Source organism: Embiotoca jacksoni, unplaced genomic scaffold (genome assembly GCF_022577435.1).
Source record: "Embiotoca jacksoni isolate LCO1_2020_lvr unplaced genomic scaffold, fEmbJac1.0.p SCAF_2, whole genome shotgun sequence".
Classification (NCBI taxonomy): domain Eukaryota; kingdom Metazoa; phylum Chordata; class Actinopteri; family Embiotocidae; genus Embiotoca; species Embiotoca jacksoni.
This window is the reverse complement of record NW_027185340.1, coordinates 3053490-3070865: the sequence shown is the minus strand read 5'-3', so window position 1 is coordinate 3070865 and position 17376 is coordinate 3053490. Positions and strand designations below refer to the sequence as shown.

At 41.1% G+C, this 17376-nt stretch overlaps 1 protein-coding gene across 2 annotated transcripts; it reads right to left on the bottom strand.

Moving 5' to 3' along the window:
• Window positions 1-1024: 1024 nt before the first annotated feature.
• On the bottom strand, window positions 1025-17344 carry mospd2 (motile sperm domain containing 2). Of its 2 annotated transcripts, none has more exons than XM_069153955.1 (15): window positions 17256-17344; window positions 17111-17168; window positions 16572-16727; window positions 15244-15330; window positions 14957-15111; window positions 13595-13655; window positions 13388-13426; window positions 12635-12759; window positions 11846-12019; window positions 7295-7413; window positions 3878-3971; window positions 3371-3467; window positions 2540-2660; window positions 2331-2433; window positions 1025-1596 (listed from the first exon to the last, which is right to left on the bottom strand). In XM_069153955.1, the coding sequence occupies exons 1-15, from the start codon at window positions 17286-17288 to the stop codon at window positions 1441-1443; spliced, it is 1578 nt and encodes a 525-aa protein (XP_069010056.1). In that variant the 5' UTR covers window positions 17289-17344; the 3' UTR covers window positions 1025-1440. The 2 variants fall into 2 exon arrangements, with proteins under 2 accessions (XP_069010056.1, XP_069010058.1); XM_069153957.1 differs by having other exon boundaries at window positions 1025-1593.
• Between the last annotated feature and the right edge of the window lie 32 nt (window positions 17345-17376).

Genomic DNA, 17376 nt, shown 5'->3' with positions numbered 1-17376 from the left:
TTCTGATGGCCGTGTGCCGTTTTGCTCTTTGTAGTGTATCTGAACGATTTTCCGAGGTTCAGTAAAGTACTGTGCGGCACGCAGATGCACTTAAAATCAACCCACCTATGTGTCATACCAAGGCTTTTACTTTTATTCCCCGGAGACACACACTCCATTAACCCCCCATCTTCTTTTTTTTTTTTTAGTGCCTCGGCACTTTCTACCCAAATAGTGCAAAATGCATTTCTTAGTGCGAGTTTTACATGCAGCGCTACACGCTTCCTTAAAAACTCTCCAATTCCTTTTACAAACAGCTATTAATGGAGCGGCTTTACAATAAGATATAGAAGGAAACCATATGAAGGGTCACCACCAAAATAGAAGGAGTTACAGACCAAGCAATGCAGGGAATGTTCGGGAAACAAACATTTTGTTGGCTTCAGATCGGCCCAGTGTTTCTAATCAGGAGGGGGATTATTCTACTCATTATTCCCAGAAGTATTCTAATCATTCCTCAAATGTGGGCGGCTGCCACCTACTGCGAACAAACTGCGAATGTTAATGCCGTGCGACCCTCGTGTGCACACGTCCAACAGCCGCACTGCGATCGGTCCTTGTGCGGCCGGCGGCTCGCGTCCTGATTGCTCCGAGCCGGATCTTGTTATAGATATCACAGCTTCCCACTAAGCTACAAGTGGGTTGCGCCGTGTCCTTGTACTCGCCAGTAATTGCTTTGGTATTTTTAGTTTCGTTTACTGTTGGGGTAATTAAAACAAATTGAGGAGATAGTGGAGACGGAGATCTCTTGTGGCTCCTTGGTGAGATTGTGCAGAAGTTTAGTTAGGTCATGTGTTGCGATGTTTTCAATTAGGCAGCTCTGTGTTAATGAGGGTTTATTAAAGAGTGTGAATATTTATGCATAACAGGGCCACTAAAACATCTACATCTCCAGATAAATGCGCCACATGTTTACTATTTATTTTTCTTTTAAATCTTTGCCCGACCTGACGACGAGAAAAGCATTAAAAATGTTAAAATAAAATCAATTGACAAAACGGGTTTATTTCATATTGTGTAGATTTATATAATATAAAAAAAATTATACATTATGTTCACAAAAATAACGATTTTTTTTTTTTCTTTTTTTTTCCCCCCTACATGTTGAGACTGCTGCAATAAATACACAAGTATTTTCACTGACTTGATGTAAGACTATTTCAAAAACTTTATGAACGTTTTTTCTTTCTTTGTCAAGTGTTGGGAAACAGACAATCTCTCTTCATATATTATTAGCTCCACATCAACTCACATGTTGTTAAAGTCAGCCCTGCTCCTTTCCCTGACCGCAGCCTGTTGGACGGGCTTGGGCAGCGTCCCCTAGGTGGTCGACACCGGCGCCGCCGGACCCGTCTTGTGTGCCCTCGGTTGTCAGATGCAGGCGGAGGATGCTGCGGCCGGTCAAGATGGCCGCTGGGATGTGCCCAGCAGGTAGAGACACAGCAGGTTCAGCAGCGCGAGGATCAACACCAACCCGATCAGAACCTTCTGCACCCACAGACACGTATTCAGCTTCTGCTCCAGCCGGGAGCTGCAGGCCATCATCCGCATGAGCTGCTGACACAGAAACATGGTTTATCCACCCTGGTAGTAGAAGTCATGGAAACATGTCTTTTTTTGTTTGTTTTGCAAACAGATAGATATGAAAATTAACACCATCCTCATGTCTGTGCTTTACTGTATGAATGAAGCTGGAGCGGGGAGGCAAGTAGTTTATCTTAGCATGCATACTGGAAGCCTGGTGTTCTCTTACACTTCAAAAAAAAAATGCACCTAACAGCACTATAAATATTTAAAAATACATTTAGTTGTTGTAAAATATGAACAAACAAATACAATTATAATTCGTGAGCTTTCAAGGTGCTGCAAAGACCAAGCCAGGCTAACCGTGAGCCTATTTCCAGTTATTACACTAAACAAAGCGTCAAGAGTGATATCAATCTTTTCATCTAACTTGATGAAAGAAAGCAAATAAACATTGTTCCCAAAACATCAAACTATTTCTTTATGAATGTGATAAATCAGGTGGCTGCACTAGATTCAACCTACACTTGATAGTTACTGACATGAACAATATATAAATGTACCATCACGTTGCTCATAACATCTTTATTAGTTTCAGAGCTGTTGCTCTCTTAAGAGATTATTAATAATCCAATTCATGCAGTTATGTTGAACTGTAAAGTGTTTTTAAAACAACGATGGAACTCGACAAGATCAAAAAGGATCTCAATGAAACAAATATTTAAAGAAAACAAGTAGGTTGAAGCTTCTCTTCCAGCAGAACTCACCGCTGTGTTTAACTCCTGCTGCCCGTCGCTGACTGTCTCCATCGGGCCGTCCCTGAGAGGACTCACCGCTGCTTTACTGCTCTCCAGGACATGACAGCGCAATCTGGAAGAAAGACACCCATCTAATTAGCGGCGCTTATCCGGAGGAAGATATGCAGCCTACAGGTCCGCTGGTGTTCTCTAATGAAGACCTGTGCAAACACACTTACCTGTGCTCCATGATCTTAGTTTTTAATACTTCTTTCCAGAACTGTGCAAATTCTTGAAATCCAACATTGTCCATCTCGGCAGCCATGATCAAAAATCGGTCCTGCGGAGAAGCCTGGGAACCTGCAACAAACCCGTCCAGGCCATCGTTTTACCCAAGAATTAATGCAAGCAAATACAATTAGGACTAAATTCTTGTTGCAGTTTATGGCTCTTAAATCCTCAATGGAAAGACACATTTTTGTAAACCAATATCGCTTGAAATCCTGACACATAGAAGCAGGACGATGGGATGTTTTACAGAACATGTGAATAAATGATTTAGACTGTTGTTTAAATCGACAACGAAAAAAAAAAAAAAAAAAAAAGCTAACTGACTGACTTGGTTTAAACACAGTAACAGAGAGGCTATGTTCAAAGGACTCAGTGTTAGACGGGACAGCATTGTGAAAAACACACACACATACACACACACACACACACGCACACCGCAGCATAAAAGCCAGGAAAAAAAAAAAAAAAAAAAAAAAGCAACCCTAAAATAGGCTGCGCTGATTCTTCAGCGCTATGTTCAGCACATCATAACCTCCTGCTGACATTTCAGCGCTTGAAGGCCACAAAATGTCTCAACTCATGCAGCACTGTCAAGTTGTCTGATGGTTTGTTTTGAGGAGATGATTCTTTTATCACTCTTGAAATATGCATGTCAGGAAAAGAAAAAGTGTTTGCCTGCACTTTGGGAAAGGTAACAGACGGGAACCATTTGATATTTCTAGAGGTTCAGCGTTGGGAAACATCTGCTGTGAGTAGAGTGCAGAGCTTAAGTGCAGTACCTCCGTGTAAGGACACCACGATGTCGACTGAAGCTCCGGGTTCACAGTAGCTGCTGCTGGGCTTCACTCTGTACTTCTCAGGTGCTGTGGTCCGTACCTGCGGACACACAAATTAATAAATCATATATTCTTGTAAATAAATGAAATTGTTAAGAGTATAAAAGGTTAGACCAAAAGGAAAAAAAAACAGAAAATCACAATTCCCCAACGCTCATGTTGACGCCTTCATTGAGGTCGTTTTGTCTGACTGATAGTCTAAAACCAGAATATAGTTAATTTTCAATTATTCAAAAGAGCAAAAAGCAGTACATTTTCACATCTGGAAAGCTTAAGTTAGTTGTGCACCCAACAAATGACAAAGCAGACTAATCATTTGCCAAATTTGTTTTCTGTTGATCGACTAACAGATTAATTAATCAATCGCAAAAAAAACCCCTCTTTTTTTCTTCTTCTTTCAAACTCATGCCACGTTCACAGGATTAAGCACGCGAGCTGGTTCGGACTCACCTTGAAGGCCACCTTATTTTTGGTCCCGTTGCTCAGGATGATGAGGCTTTTCCTCTCCGTCTCTCCAAAACCGAAGCTGAGCTCCTCTGCGGGGCTGAAGAGACAGAAACTCACCGTGTGACATTACTACACTAGAAGGCCGTCTGAGTGGAAATCAGAGGCTGCGCTCTCAAAAATATGCTACCAGGGTTTCCGTTTGCTTCACAACATGCTTCGTTATTTCTCTCGTAAGTTTCTTATCAACACGGACTGGGCATCTACAATTCCTGCTTGTTGCTGTCTGTGTAGCTTTGTCTTGCAACGCATCACGTCTTCCCTGAAGGACAATGTTGTTGCGAGCAATATATTGCAGCTCAACACCATAAAAAGCACACTTTCAAAAACAGGATTCATGCGTTCGTATTGTTTACCACCATTTATTTTTCATTTGCCTACGAAAACACGCCACAAAGGCTTTCACAAAAGACTGCAGGTGAAACTCTCCCGCACTTCTTTGAGTCACGGTTAATAGTTTTACTATCAGGAGGAAAAAGGCCTTTGGGAAAACATCAGCAGCCGGCCGGCTGAGCTGTGGCAGGGCACACGAGAGAAAAGGTAAACAGGCAGACACCTGCATCTGCATGGAATTATGTAAGCGATGTAAACACGATGTTTCATGAGTTGGAGGGGACTAGTTTGCTAGATGTCTGACCTAAAAACAAACGTCGTCCGTGCTCCTCTTCCCCTGTGAAAGTTTGGTGACGTGTTGTGGAGTCCTACGGTAAAACTACAAGTACAAAGCAACGCGAATACTGCAAAGCGCCTCCTTCCGTATTTTGGTTTCTGACTTTGTTTCAAAGGAGAACAGAGGACATTTAGTTTACATGTGCTTACAGTAGAAACATACAATTGAATTCCAGTTGTACTCCAGGCAGGACAGACCCATATATATTCCAGAGCCAAAGCGAATCTGTGGCTTAAGGTCTAAGCATGAGGCGTTTAGCTCCGCTTGTCGTTGGTAAGCACCCAATTACCTTCTAACCAACTTGGCCGTGATAGCATGTGATTTGATGAATTCGATCTAAGTGTACAGCGAACACTTATTACACTGGGGATACAAACTTTGCCAAAAAGAAACTGGTAAATGGATTATCTGCTTCGTATGAAGCTTCTCATTGATGCAGCTTGGCTATGTTTCACGGACTAGAACTGCCAACAACAAAGCCTTTATTTTCTTTTTCATGTCCTTGTGTTTTCCTTTCCCAGCTGTGGAGTCAGGCACTCGCTTGAGCTCACAGTGAGTCTTCGGGCTCTGGAAACCTTTGGCAAACCCAAGATCAAAGACCCCCACTCTCCTCTAAAGCCCCCAGACTCGAATTATGGCTAACCCAGCTCTAAAAACAGAATTGCATTTAGGGCTCATTTAAATCTGTTTATCACTATAATTCACAGCCCGGAGCTGTCAAAATCCAAAAAACATCAAAGCTGTTACTCAGTAAAAACTGAACTTGGCTGACATTATTCATGAAAATAAGAAGTAATATCATTCACACTGGGTAAATACTTTTACCAAAGGACCGACCAGATCACTCTGTGATTGCTGTACTACTTTGCAATACACTGCTTTTGGAGTCAACAACAAGACATTTGCAATCGAGTTAAGGTCCAATTGAAATGCATAATGTGTTTGACGACATGTGGAAGACGTGACAAGTCCTCCTTTCTAGAAGCTAGTTGATCATTGGCCAGTGTTTATCACTATTTAGTGCGGTACCCTGAATGAATGAACACCAACTCATTTCTACTCGATGAATAATTGACCGGAAGCATCCCTAATTCCTGCACGTGTGAAAGATCGATGGGGATAGAAAGGTGCAAACACGTCAATAATGGCTTTAGGCTTTGAGTCAATATGTGAAAACAACATTTCTGCCAATACGTACAAGACAATCACATAAATGTATTTTTGTTTTCCTCCTTTAGCACAATATCCACTCAGTTTCTCAGTTATACCTGACTAAAAGTAAGACAGTCTCTGACAACAATTCAGGAATAAATCACACCTTTATGAACATTATAATGTTCAGTTTCTGCTCTTTTAGCCAGGTGTACCTAACAAGCTCGCAGCTGAGTGTACATTTATTGAGATGGGAAATAGTGTAAAGCCCCTGAACAAACTTTCATTTTAGTGGAATCATTTGAATAGATGGTTTTAGTCCAGTTTCCAGCGTAGTCTGGTGCGGTTTGGTTGATGATAGTAGATGTGGGAGTCTGGCATGATTTCAAAAGCTAAACAAAAAAACATCTGCTGATCGTGAAGAAAAAGCAGCATGGTTTAAGTGACGTATGTATTTATGCAAATAATTTGGTAGCCATAGAAACAGGCAGGCATATCAGCGCGTGAGTGTCGGGGCTTCCCCTGGTCAGACAAAGAAGGAGGGTAAAAGTACACTGAGTAAATATTCTGTCCTAGTCAAGTGTAATTTAGCGGCTCATTGAGTCCATTTAATGTGGCTAACAGAGCAACACTGCACCACAGTAGTGGCCCCCTCAGACACGTAATACTAATAACCTAAATACCTATTCTATATTTACACATAAGAAACATCTAAGTGCTGAATGACCTGCTGGCAGTCACCAGAATATGATGATGCAGAATGACAGTCTCCGAAGCTCTTCAGTCCATCAGTTACTTGTCAGTCTGCATGACTTCATGGTTCCTCCTCTGGGTTTGTTTGTAAAAAGTCAATGTGAGCATGAAATGGTCCCCAAATACAAGTGTGAAAGCCCCCGAAATATCAAACGGCTCTCTGACTGTACTCGAGATCAGACAGGAGGTGCTCAGACATCGATGGTCAACATGTGAACATCACTGGCACGAAACACTAAGTACAGCTGAGGCTGATGGGATTGCAATTAGTGGCACTAGATTAATACCTTTTGGTAGCACTAAATGAAAAGCCGTTCAGATTAATGCTCTGGGCACCATGAAAGTCTGTACAAAATTTCATGGCAATGCATCCGATAGCTCTCAAGACATTTTACAAAAAAAACAAAAATGTCCACCTGCTGTTGGTGCCAGAGAAAAAAGAAGGGATCACCTAAGTATGTAGGATTCATCTTCTGGAGACCATGAATGTGTGTAATTCCTGGAAATCCATTAGGTGGCTGTTTAGATGTCACAGTCTGGACCGAAGCTGTCAACCAACGGACAGGCCGACGTTGCCACACCCAAGGCCACAAGAACGGCTACAACAGCAGACAAAGGAAGTGTAGAGCTCATCTGCCCATTACTAGAAATTGCACTAAAAAGGTTGTGGGAACTCCAGTGTCCGAACAACTTTACTAACTGCAATGAAACCATGAAGATCAATAAGGGCAAGTACAAACATATAGACTAATGACAAGACGGACAAGCGCTTGAGCAGTATGACCGACCTAACGTCGAGCAGAGGGCCTCTGAAGGTGGTGAGCGGCTTCCTGGCTCCTTTGGTCCGCCCATTTGTGTCTCCTTTATCGTTGTCCTCTGACCTCAAACTGTCTTCCAGGAAGTTCACCTGAAACAACAAAGAGCACTTAATTAGAAAGACGCACACAATACTGATAATGTAATTGTGTGACCCTTATCTGGTTCTTCTTCTCAAAATGAAATGGTTGACCTTTGCCCTTCATTCAGAGAACGCTATCAGTTAATGAAGGCCTTGACAGCCATCTGTAATGATTAATAACTTGTTCTTGTGAGATAGTGGTGAAACGTAATGTCATCAAAATAGGATCTTTAGAGTGAAAATGTACTTTTTCTTTTAATGACGACGACGACTCCTGACCCTTGTGCCTGGAGGGAGGCGGGGGGGGGCAATGACCCATGACTTCAGACAAAACAAAAAAAAAACACCAAGTGTAATGATATTATTCACACATGGACTCGCTGACTTCAGCATAAACACTCAAACTTTGGCCCAAAAATTCTTAAAACCCACGAGACCACGCAGCAGCTGACAGGATGCAAAATTGTGAAATGGTTGCATAAATGTATGAATATCGTAGATAAACCGGCTCCGTTTGGGGGAGCGGATGGTTGCACAGTGTTTCTGCCGCTGCGTGGCGTGAAGAAGGACGGGCCAGTGACCGCGTCAGGTGAGGAATGGAGGGCAAGAGGGAAGGCGGGCGGGGTCAAAGGTCAAGGCGCTCCGCATGTGACTGGAAGACTTGTGAATCCACGGGGGGAGTGTGCACGTTGCTCGGATAAGCAACAAACCGTGTAATCTTAATTTAATGGCAGACTGTCATGCGACTGCCACAATGAAGACATCAAGAGATAATCAGCTGCTGATGAAATGTCTCTATTTATTCGTCATTTAAGGGAGGAAGCTTAACACAATTAGGTAATTATGTGAATAGAAACAAGCAAAACATGTTCAAATTTGAATTAGAAATTACTTTATGTAGTGTGATACAGATATTAGAATTAAACGTACATCATTTGAATGAGAATATTTTAGTGATAAATTTGTAAAACTGATACAAAAATCAATTAACAAAAAAAAAATTCAATTAAAAATGTAATTAGCACACAAAAAAACCATTAATTAATAATATTAATAACCATACAAAGAAACAAAAGACATCTAAAATGACAGAACTTCATGATTTCTACACATTGTGTAAGATATGAAATGCAAAGACAGAAAGCGCAGGTGATTTGAAATGCTCATAATGAGTGGTAGTGTTTTTTGATTTTACAGTACATGATAAGACACAGATCACCATCATCTAAAAAAAAAAAAAAAAAAAAAGATAATAAAAGATAGTGTTAGATGCACAAAGCGCTTTAGTTAAAAAATTTCCTAAAAAGGTAGGCACAGCACAAGATGAAGTGCTGGGAGGTTAATAAGCTGGTCTTGTTAGTAGTTTGTTTGTAGTTTTTTTAATCTGAGGTTAGAAGACAGAAGTAAATGTAAAATGGTTAACGGTCAGTAGTGACTGATCCACTCCGTCTCTAAGAGCTAATTACGATGTGAAATGAGCGTCCCTCTTGGTTCAGCGAAGCAACGAGGTCAAACGGGTTTTTTTTTGCGGCTGTAAACAGGTTTCGAATTGAAATATAAAGTCCAGGACAGGTCAAAGGAGGGACATGTCCAGGGGGCGGTGACGTCATCAGTCGACTGCGAGGGAGGTGTAGTCGCAACATTTTGAGTCGCGCGAGTACACCTGCCTTTCCAGCGTGCGGACATCTCCCGGAGTGCAAGTTCCTTTGTGTGGGTGTGATGCTACGCTACCTTACCACTTCCAGCCCTTGTTTCAAAACACAAAGAAAGGAAATTAGCTTCCTGATGCCAGTAAGATATCAAACGTAGAGCTTCCCGGTCGCCCAGAAGAGCTCAGGTCGGCGTGGATGGCGGTTGTGGAGAGCCTCCTATTTATTTAGACAAAGCGGAAATGCTTTGCACGAGTACGATGCAATGCGAGTCCCAGACGGGGTTCGGGTTCTGGCAGCCTGCTCTATGAACACAGGGCCAGAGGTTTAGTGGGAACACAGGCTACTGGAAGTCAAGTCTCACTCATGAATGCGAAGTGAAACTATTTCACTCAGCGCAAGCAAGAATGCAGCAGATTTGAAAACATGTCACGAGGCGGCCGACGCTGCTGCTAACCTATTATTACAGTTACCAAGTTCTCATCTCAACATTTCCTCCCTCCCATCTGACTTCAAGTACTTAACTTTGCCCTTCTTTATATCGTGCTTTAATTGGATACTTGTAATTCAGCATAACAGCATAATAACTCCCTTACAAAACTGTGGGTTTGTAAGGGAGTTATTAGGTAAGTGTTCTTATCAACTAGATAACTTGAAAGCCTTGAGTGTGAAAGCTTCTGGTCACATAAGGGTCTGGGTGTGTGTGGGTGTATTATGACATTTCCAGGCTTCAGTTATAATGAGCATGTGACCTTTTAATTGCTATTACAACTCACCCTGCAAGGTTGCACTTTTTTGAAAGACTGTTGAGCTCCTATTCTGTCACATTGAAGATTTACAAACCCAATGACCATGTGGTTGTCAGGCATGTTCATACACTTCCTTATGTTATTTATAGTAACATTTTCTCTCTGTGTTAAGTGTTTAAGTGTCAAGCCATCTTGAAAACAATCTTCCTCTTTCCCACAGAGCTGACTCACATGTTTTGAATAGTCATTTGACACCTCAGATGACTGCAGTGCTTATAATACTATTGTTTGGGTGTGCAAAATAAAATTACGCAGATATGCATCTTTTCTCTGATTGCATGCAGCGCAGATTCATGACCCTCTCACCAAAAAATATGCCAGAGAGAGAGAGTGCGAACATTTTCCTATTTTTACAGTAAGAGCATTCCCATGCTTCAAACTTGTGCTTTTAGATTAACGTTGAGACTTACAAATGAGTGATTTGCATATCTCCGCTTTGCAAATCTAAATCTATAATTCATAACCAATGTGGTATTCATTAAAAGGTGGCAGCACTGTTTATTTGGTGGGACTTTGGTGGGAGGCTCGTGGGAGTAGCTTTGTGTGACTCCAGTAGACTCTCCAGTTGACACAGTTAGTTTCCTGCAGGCAGTTAGAAATGAAAACAAAAGGCTGCTCGTCCTCGTCCTCTCTCAAATGTAGGTTAACTAACTAAGTCGGCTGCTCCCTGGCTGTGAAAGCAAATCAACATAATATCTGTAAATAACATCCACAACATTATATAACAAACCAAAGAGAATCAATCACCAAAGTAGAAAACATGCACCAATATAATGTAAATATAGCACTTTGTTCAACAGGCCTTTACTAATACTGAGCATATCCTGAGGTAATCTATTTCCATGCAGGTTTTCTTTGCATGCTGCTGGCCTGAAAAAAAGCTAAATAGACTATGAGGTGAAGACTGGAGAGTCCTGCAGGGAGTGAGTAAGAGTCTTTGACATAAGCTGCAGTCTCAACTGCAACCAGGGTGCAAAGGTGGTGACACCACAGTAAGAGTGAGGCGGCGGAAATTGCAGCATATTCAGCCCGCGGGACTGAGAGAAGCAGTTTGCCGTCTGCGATGCAAAAGGGGCGCTTTGTTGGCAGGATTTAATTGCGGTCAGATACACTGGGAGTCACCTTCACAGGGACAATGAGCAACAGCTTCATGTTCACCATGTGCGAGCGTTATTTGCCACGAAGCGGCCCGATTACGTGTCGTCATCTGACTTAAGGGAAACGAGTGAAAGGAGAAACAGGAGGAATCTCTGACAATACGGCACGTAATCTGGCCATTGGCAGGAAGTCACATCTCCAAGAGGTGAACTGCCTGAAAGGCCCGAATCTGAACGCAATCGTGACTCAATCACTTTCAATTCACTTCACCTGTGAGAGCACAGTGTTTCTCCGAGGAGTGCACAAAGCCAACGACACCAGGACTCCTATTAGCACACACCGGCAGTGGACTAAATCAAAACTACTTCACAGTGAGCTTTTGAAATCAAAAGGACTTCAACACAAACCAACTGTCTTGGTGGTTTCAAAGGTTGTAATTTTCCACAGCACACTGAGAAATTAGAGAGTTTTCGCTATTGATTTATATTTCAAACATGAATAATTATTTTTATTTAAAAAAAAATACATCAAATTAACTATTTAAACCCAGTAATATCTCAGTAGAAATATCAATATAATAAATAATGAATTTCAGTCATCAAAATACTGCTTTCATCATTACAACAATTCGCTATTAGCTCAACCCGCCGCTGTGGTTGTGTGAAACATGCTGGTGGTGGATGGGAAATATCACTTTATGCTTTTTAAACAGGTTGAGAAAATGTGCCTGGTTTACGTTCATTGGGATTATTTTGCACAATAATCTATATTTTCGGTGGCTTTCGTGATTTTGCAGCGCCGCTGCGCCGCTTTTGAAACACTGGAGCAGTTGATAACAATATTAAGAGTCTGCGAAACTTAAAATAAACTTGAAAGAAATTGTACCTTTTTGGGCTTCGCCACAACATCAGAGCTGAAGCTGGACTCGAGGGCATCTTTGCTCTCCATTTCACCCTCTTTGCTCTCCGTGTCGTCCTCACTGACAATAGGCCCGTTATCACAGATGGGTGTTTGGAAGTCATCGTCAGGAAGAGGCGGGTAGCTATACTTGAAGGAGTCCTGGAACATAGCCAGATTAGTTATATCAATACAAGCATCGTTATAAAAGTGGAGAAGTAGTTCGTTCAAATTAGGGCAGTCATACAAGTACGGCTTTGATAAGTACAAAATATGAGTACAGAATGTTTCCAGATCTTGCATATGACCCAGCATAGGTCATACAAGGACAAATTAGTAAGACAATATAGTATAATTTATGTTTATTATCTAATGAAGAGACCAAGTTAGATTTCTTTATCACTGGCAAGTGGACAGGTGAGATCTGACAAACCTGATCGACTTTTGTAACATACAGAGGCGTGAAAAAGGATCCACATTCATTGTTTTACTACCTTTAAAGCTGAATTTTGCAACCTTAAATATCAATAAAAATGTTATGAATAAGAAACGCAACAAAATGTAATGTGGTAAAACACAGACTGATCTTTTAACTTTTTTAGTTATGATTACAGTTTACACAACAAAACTTCATAATCACATCTTCATTACAATGAAATCCCAATAAAAGATGAGAAATGTCACCAAATTATTGACCAGTTCGAGTCACAAGCTCATCATTTAGAGCCACATTGGAAATTTAGTAAATGAGACGTGTTGAAGGACATGAAAACATACCGTTCCACCCATGTGAGGTGGCAGGTACTCGGGTTCTATGAAGTTCTGGACCTCTGATTTGGATGCAAACTTGAGCTTGCTGATTGCCTCTGGACCCAACCAGGACTTCACAATCTTCCATGCAGCTGTAGCGAAGAGACATGCGCGATGATTGACACGTCACAATCAATTATCATCTCATAAATCACCGATAAACAACCAAATATAAACGTTTCGATGGTTAGCCGTGTCACAATTTGCCCGATTTGCACAAATGCCTGACCGCAACTATCCGAGCCGACCGCCCTATATTTGCATAATCTTTGGCATCGTTTCATTCATCAGCTGGATGAAACCAACACAAATATCATATCTTTCATCTCTATTTCCGTGTCATCTGAAGTTCGAAGGGCACTCTTTTAATGATGTCACCTCATCGTGCCCCCTTCTTCTGGTGTGGTTCAATAGCACATACATAATGACTCAGTGCCACCATTATACAGTTTATTTTGATTATTGGTGCCTATTATCTCTGACAGTAAATCTTTAAATATCCAAGTTGTTATCCATGTTTACTTTTATATTCCAATGTTTAATGCCTAAACATGTCTCTTCTTCCTCATAAGGTGTAATATTAAACTACTAGGCTTATTCCATAATGGTGGCATAATATGAACCGTGTTTAGTTTTATGACAGTTCATAGTCAACTCCATTTTCACAATCCTGACAGCCCGGTGTATGGTTTTCCTAAGAGTAGGCAGACTCATTCTCACCATTCATGATCCAAGGCATATCCACGATGATCATTTTGGCTGAAATGATATAAAAAAAAAAAAGACCAGGTATGTCAGTGAGTTTTATGCTTGAAAATCCCCAGGTTTGACATTAAAGTATCTGCAATCACTATTAATGAGTGAATGTGACATATGTGCAAGCAAATAAATATTTGTTTTGCTTTTATAACAACTTGTGTTACTTACATAAAAACTTTGGATAATATACTTTGAAGCAATTAACAATGTACTTCACAAAGTCCATGTCCTGAAACACAAAGGAAAAAAAAACAAAAAACCCTCAATGATTCATAAAGCAGAAGCACACAAAAGGATTCCAGAATAAAATGTGCTTTAACAAACAATTTTCACTGGAGAATGTTTGTTCTCTCTGAACCGCCTCCAGATCTGAAGTGACCCACTTAACATTAAGTGGAAATTCATTACAAGCTCCTCTGAACGATACCCTGCTCAGTCCGTCTCAAATATCATCTATATTTTTGTTATGAACAATTAGCAAAATAGACACGCTGCTTTTAAAGGCTACTTTGCTCCAATTTGATCGCACCACATAGATTCAACCGTCAACTTTTCCAATTTCAAGGAGACATTAGTCCTGAAAACAAGTTAGAAAAATAAAATTCCCAGTCATCAGCTGAGCATTAATTCATTTTCTCTGATTCAACCACCAAAGACAGATATAAAAGTCCTTACTGTAAATCCCACCTAGAACCTACTCACCTCCAGCTCTAACATCCTGCTATGTTTTAAATCATTTTAGCTGAATTTGAAAAAAAAAAAAGAAGAAATTTCACCTTCCTGTTTTATGTTAATTGCAATCATCAGGCAAACAGCCAATATGTCAATCGATACAAGCCTTATACGCTGGCTCGGCTCCATAATTGGCCAGAATCCTCATTGCTATGCAGGAGACTCACTCCCGGGTCATAATGAGATCATGGCGAGCCCTGCTGTAGTTACCGCTGTGGTTCAACACGCCTCACGACAGCTGCTTTCCAAACTGATCTTCTAATCTACCTCATTTTATATTTGTCTCATATAGCTATTTATCCCTTTTTGCCTTGTCAGTGTTGGTTTATTTGTATTTAATTGAGCCATTTCTCCGGGAGAGAGCCCGGCCAATGAAATGCACTCGCTGACGGGGAGAGCTCCATCAAGCAGCTAACGCCTGCGTCACGGCGAGTCGACGGATTAGGCAGCCCACTCGAATTGACCATCAGGATTTAAAGGTTACTTTAATCTCCAAAGTGTAAACCCACTGAAGACCATCAGTCCCTGCAAGACCACAGCGCTAACAGCAGAAAAATAAAATATATATGCATCAGTGCAGTGAGTCACAGCACAAGGGCGTAGTCTTTTTCTAATACAAGAGCAAATCTTGTTTAACGGCAAAAGCAATTAAATACAGTCCGCGGTTGTCTTGGAGATCCAGATATTAACAACAGCAAGCAAAATTAGGCGGGAGTAGATCACGAGACACAAACTAAAAAGAAGGTCGAAGATCTAATAACTAAAACCGCCTGTTAAGCAGCATCTTCATGGACTTACTATATTGCTGATGCCCGATTCTGCCATGTCAAACACAACAGTGAGCGGCATCCCAGGTTCTTTCTTTGCGTACTGCTCCAGCCAGAAGGCAATGTACTTCTTCTTGTCGAAGGTGCTTTTTGAATCCTTGATGTGGAGCTTCACCTTAAACCAGACTAAAACACAGGAAATGATTTTTGTTAAAAAAAAATAAGTTCGAGTAGTTTTGTGCGTTTCGTCGCAGAAATAACTTTTCTGACAAAACAAACAAAAGCTGGTTTGCGGGTGCGTGACATCAGAGGACGTACAGAGCTTGTTGCCTTCTCTGTCGTAGCCATGAAGGTAGACGGCACCGGTCTCGAACATCCATTTGGGGATAGTGTTCTCGTTAAGATCTGAAACGCACAGGAAGACACACATTACACCGTTTGTTCTCATTCATAGCATTAACTACACTTTCGGTCACGGCTGTTCCAAAGCTTTGGAATGATAAGCCTCCTCAAGCGATCACATGTTCCCCCTTCATTGACAAATCTCAAGACGTGCATGTTTTCAATGGCCTTTGGTTGCGTTTAGTATTTCACATTTCTTTGATTTTCATAAATCTATTTCACAAGTTTTATTCTGTTTACATTTATGCACATTATTTTGACATTGCCTTTTATTCTGTGACTGTTAGTCGTTGTTGTTATTCATGCCTTTGACTACTGCCATCATTTCAATCTCTATTGTGAAGTAAAAACAATATCATATTGGAAGCAAATGGGGGCAAGGTTATTTGAAGTGCATCTTTTAGACTGGCGTCCTTCATTTCTTTGTTTTGAGGCACACAATATCTTTTATTAGAATTTTTTTTTGCTTTTGTTAAAACACTTTAAACTGTATCACATATATATATATATATATATATATATATATATATAAACCAGGACTAAACAGCAGGACTTTCTAGCCGTTCAGAGGAAGTCACTCATTTACTAGCAGCTTTGTAAAACCTCACAGATAATAATAACATGCTACTCAGCAAAAAGTTTCCAATGACGAAATAAAGAACAAACAGCTGATGGACAAAGTCAAAAGGCCCACGATTGCCCTGCATACTGAAGACGCAAATAAAAAAGATTTCCTAAAAAGAACTGTTTGATAAAAAAAAAAAAATGTTAAATCCACAAACAACAACCCAAAGCAATTCCTCTGAAGAAAAGAGCAGGGATTGTTCTCGGGGGAGCTTGTGTATGGCGATAGAGGCGTTTAACACACAATGACCCTCTGTCTGGGTTCATCCCAGAGGAGCACAAAGACAACCGCTGATTTGTGTTGCAAGCCGGATAACAACTAAATATGGCAATGTCAACATGTCTACTTTTATCCCCGGTTTGGACGTTGTACCTGCAGCACCGGGATTCAAAAACAGGCAATAAAAACCATCATCATCTTATCTGGTTTTGTTAGTTGTGGACAGACACGTTTTTTTTTGTTTTTTTTGAAGAACTTTGGCTTTTGTGATGAAAAACGTGTTTTCTATTTTCACACCGAGATTTTAGTAGTACTAATAGTATTATAAATACACAGATGTGAAACCCTGTTTCTAAGAATCGGGAGGTTGGGGGGGGGGGGGGGGATTACGACATCTTACCGTTCACCCCGTACTCTTTCCTCCACTGAAAACTTTCATCAATCATTTTTAAGGCGTCATCGACAACATAAATCCTCCATGTCAGGTAGCCCTCCACCAGAGCGTCGTCGGTCTGAAGCCTGTCCACGTCCCTGGGGTCGTACTTCTCACCTGGATCTGACAAAACACGAACAAAGGTGGAAAAACTTAAGATGCGTTTCAACAGGTCAAGCACAAAGTTTCACTTTCTTTTTTTTTTTTTTTTGCATTTTTACTTTCTAGTTTAAACCCCCACAAAGTCCATATTGTGCTGTAAACTCACGTGAAGTACCCCTCCACCCCTCCACAGGTGGAGGCCATGACGTCATACCTACCGGCTGCATTTACTCTCAACTAAGTATACTTAAAGCTAACGTTAGCTATTTGGGAGCTTATCCGGATCTTTGAGGTCACCATGTTTGAAAACAACAACAACAACAAAAAAACACTACTTTGAATTTTATGGGAGGACAAGATGGCACATTAAATGTCAAGCTTAAATCCACAATACGCGGTGTTACCTTGGAGAAAATCACTCTTGAACCGCTGCCTCGTCTCCTCAATTTTCTTTTCGAGGTCCTGTCCGACACAGAAGCACATCTTTAAAATGTAAACAAGCACAACAAACAAACCGGCTCACGAACCCCTGTACGGAAGACGGTTTACCTGCGCTCCTTCGTGTGGCTCAAGTTCAGCCATATTCAGCTGTTTCTCTTCCCCCCCCTACCGCCCCAGGCCGCCGCCGCCGCCGCCGGTGTCCGTTGCGAGTTCCGCGTCGAGAGGCAGT

Coding starts and splice junctions, on each gene's coding strand:
- mospd2 (XM_069153955.1), bottom strand. CDS start 17,288: ATGGCTGAACTTGAGCCACACGAAGGAGCGCAG. Junction 13,427..13,594: donor ATATTATCCAAAGTTTTTAT/GTAAGTAACACA, acceptor ATATCATTTCAG/CCAAAATGATCATCGTGGAT. Junction 7,414..11,845: donor TTGTGGCGAAGCCCAAAAAG/GTACAATTTCTT, acceptor TTGTTGTTTCAG/GTGAACTTCCTGGAAGACAG.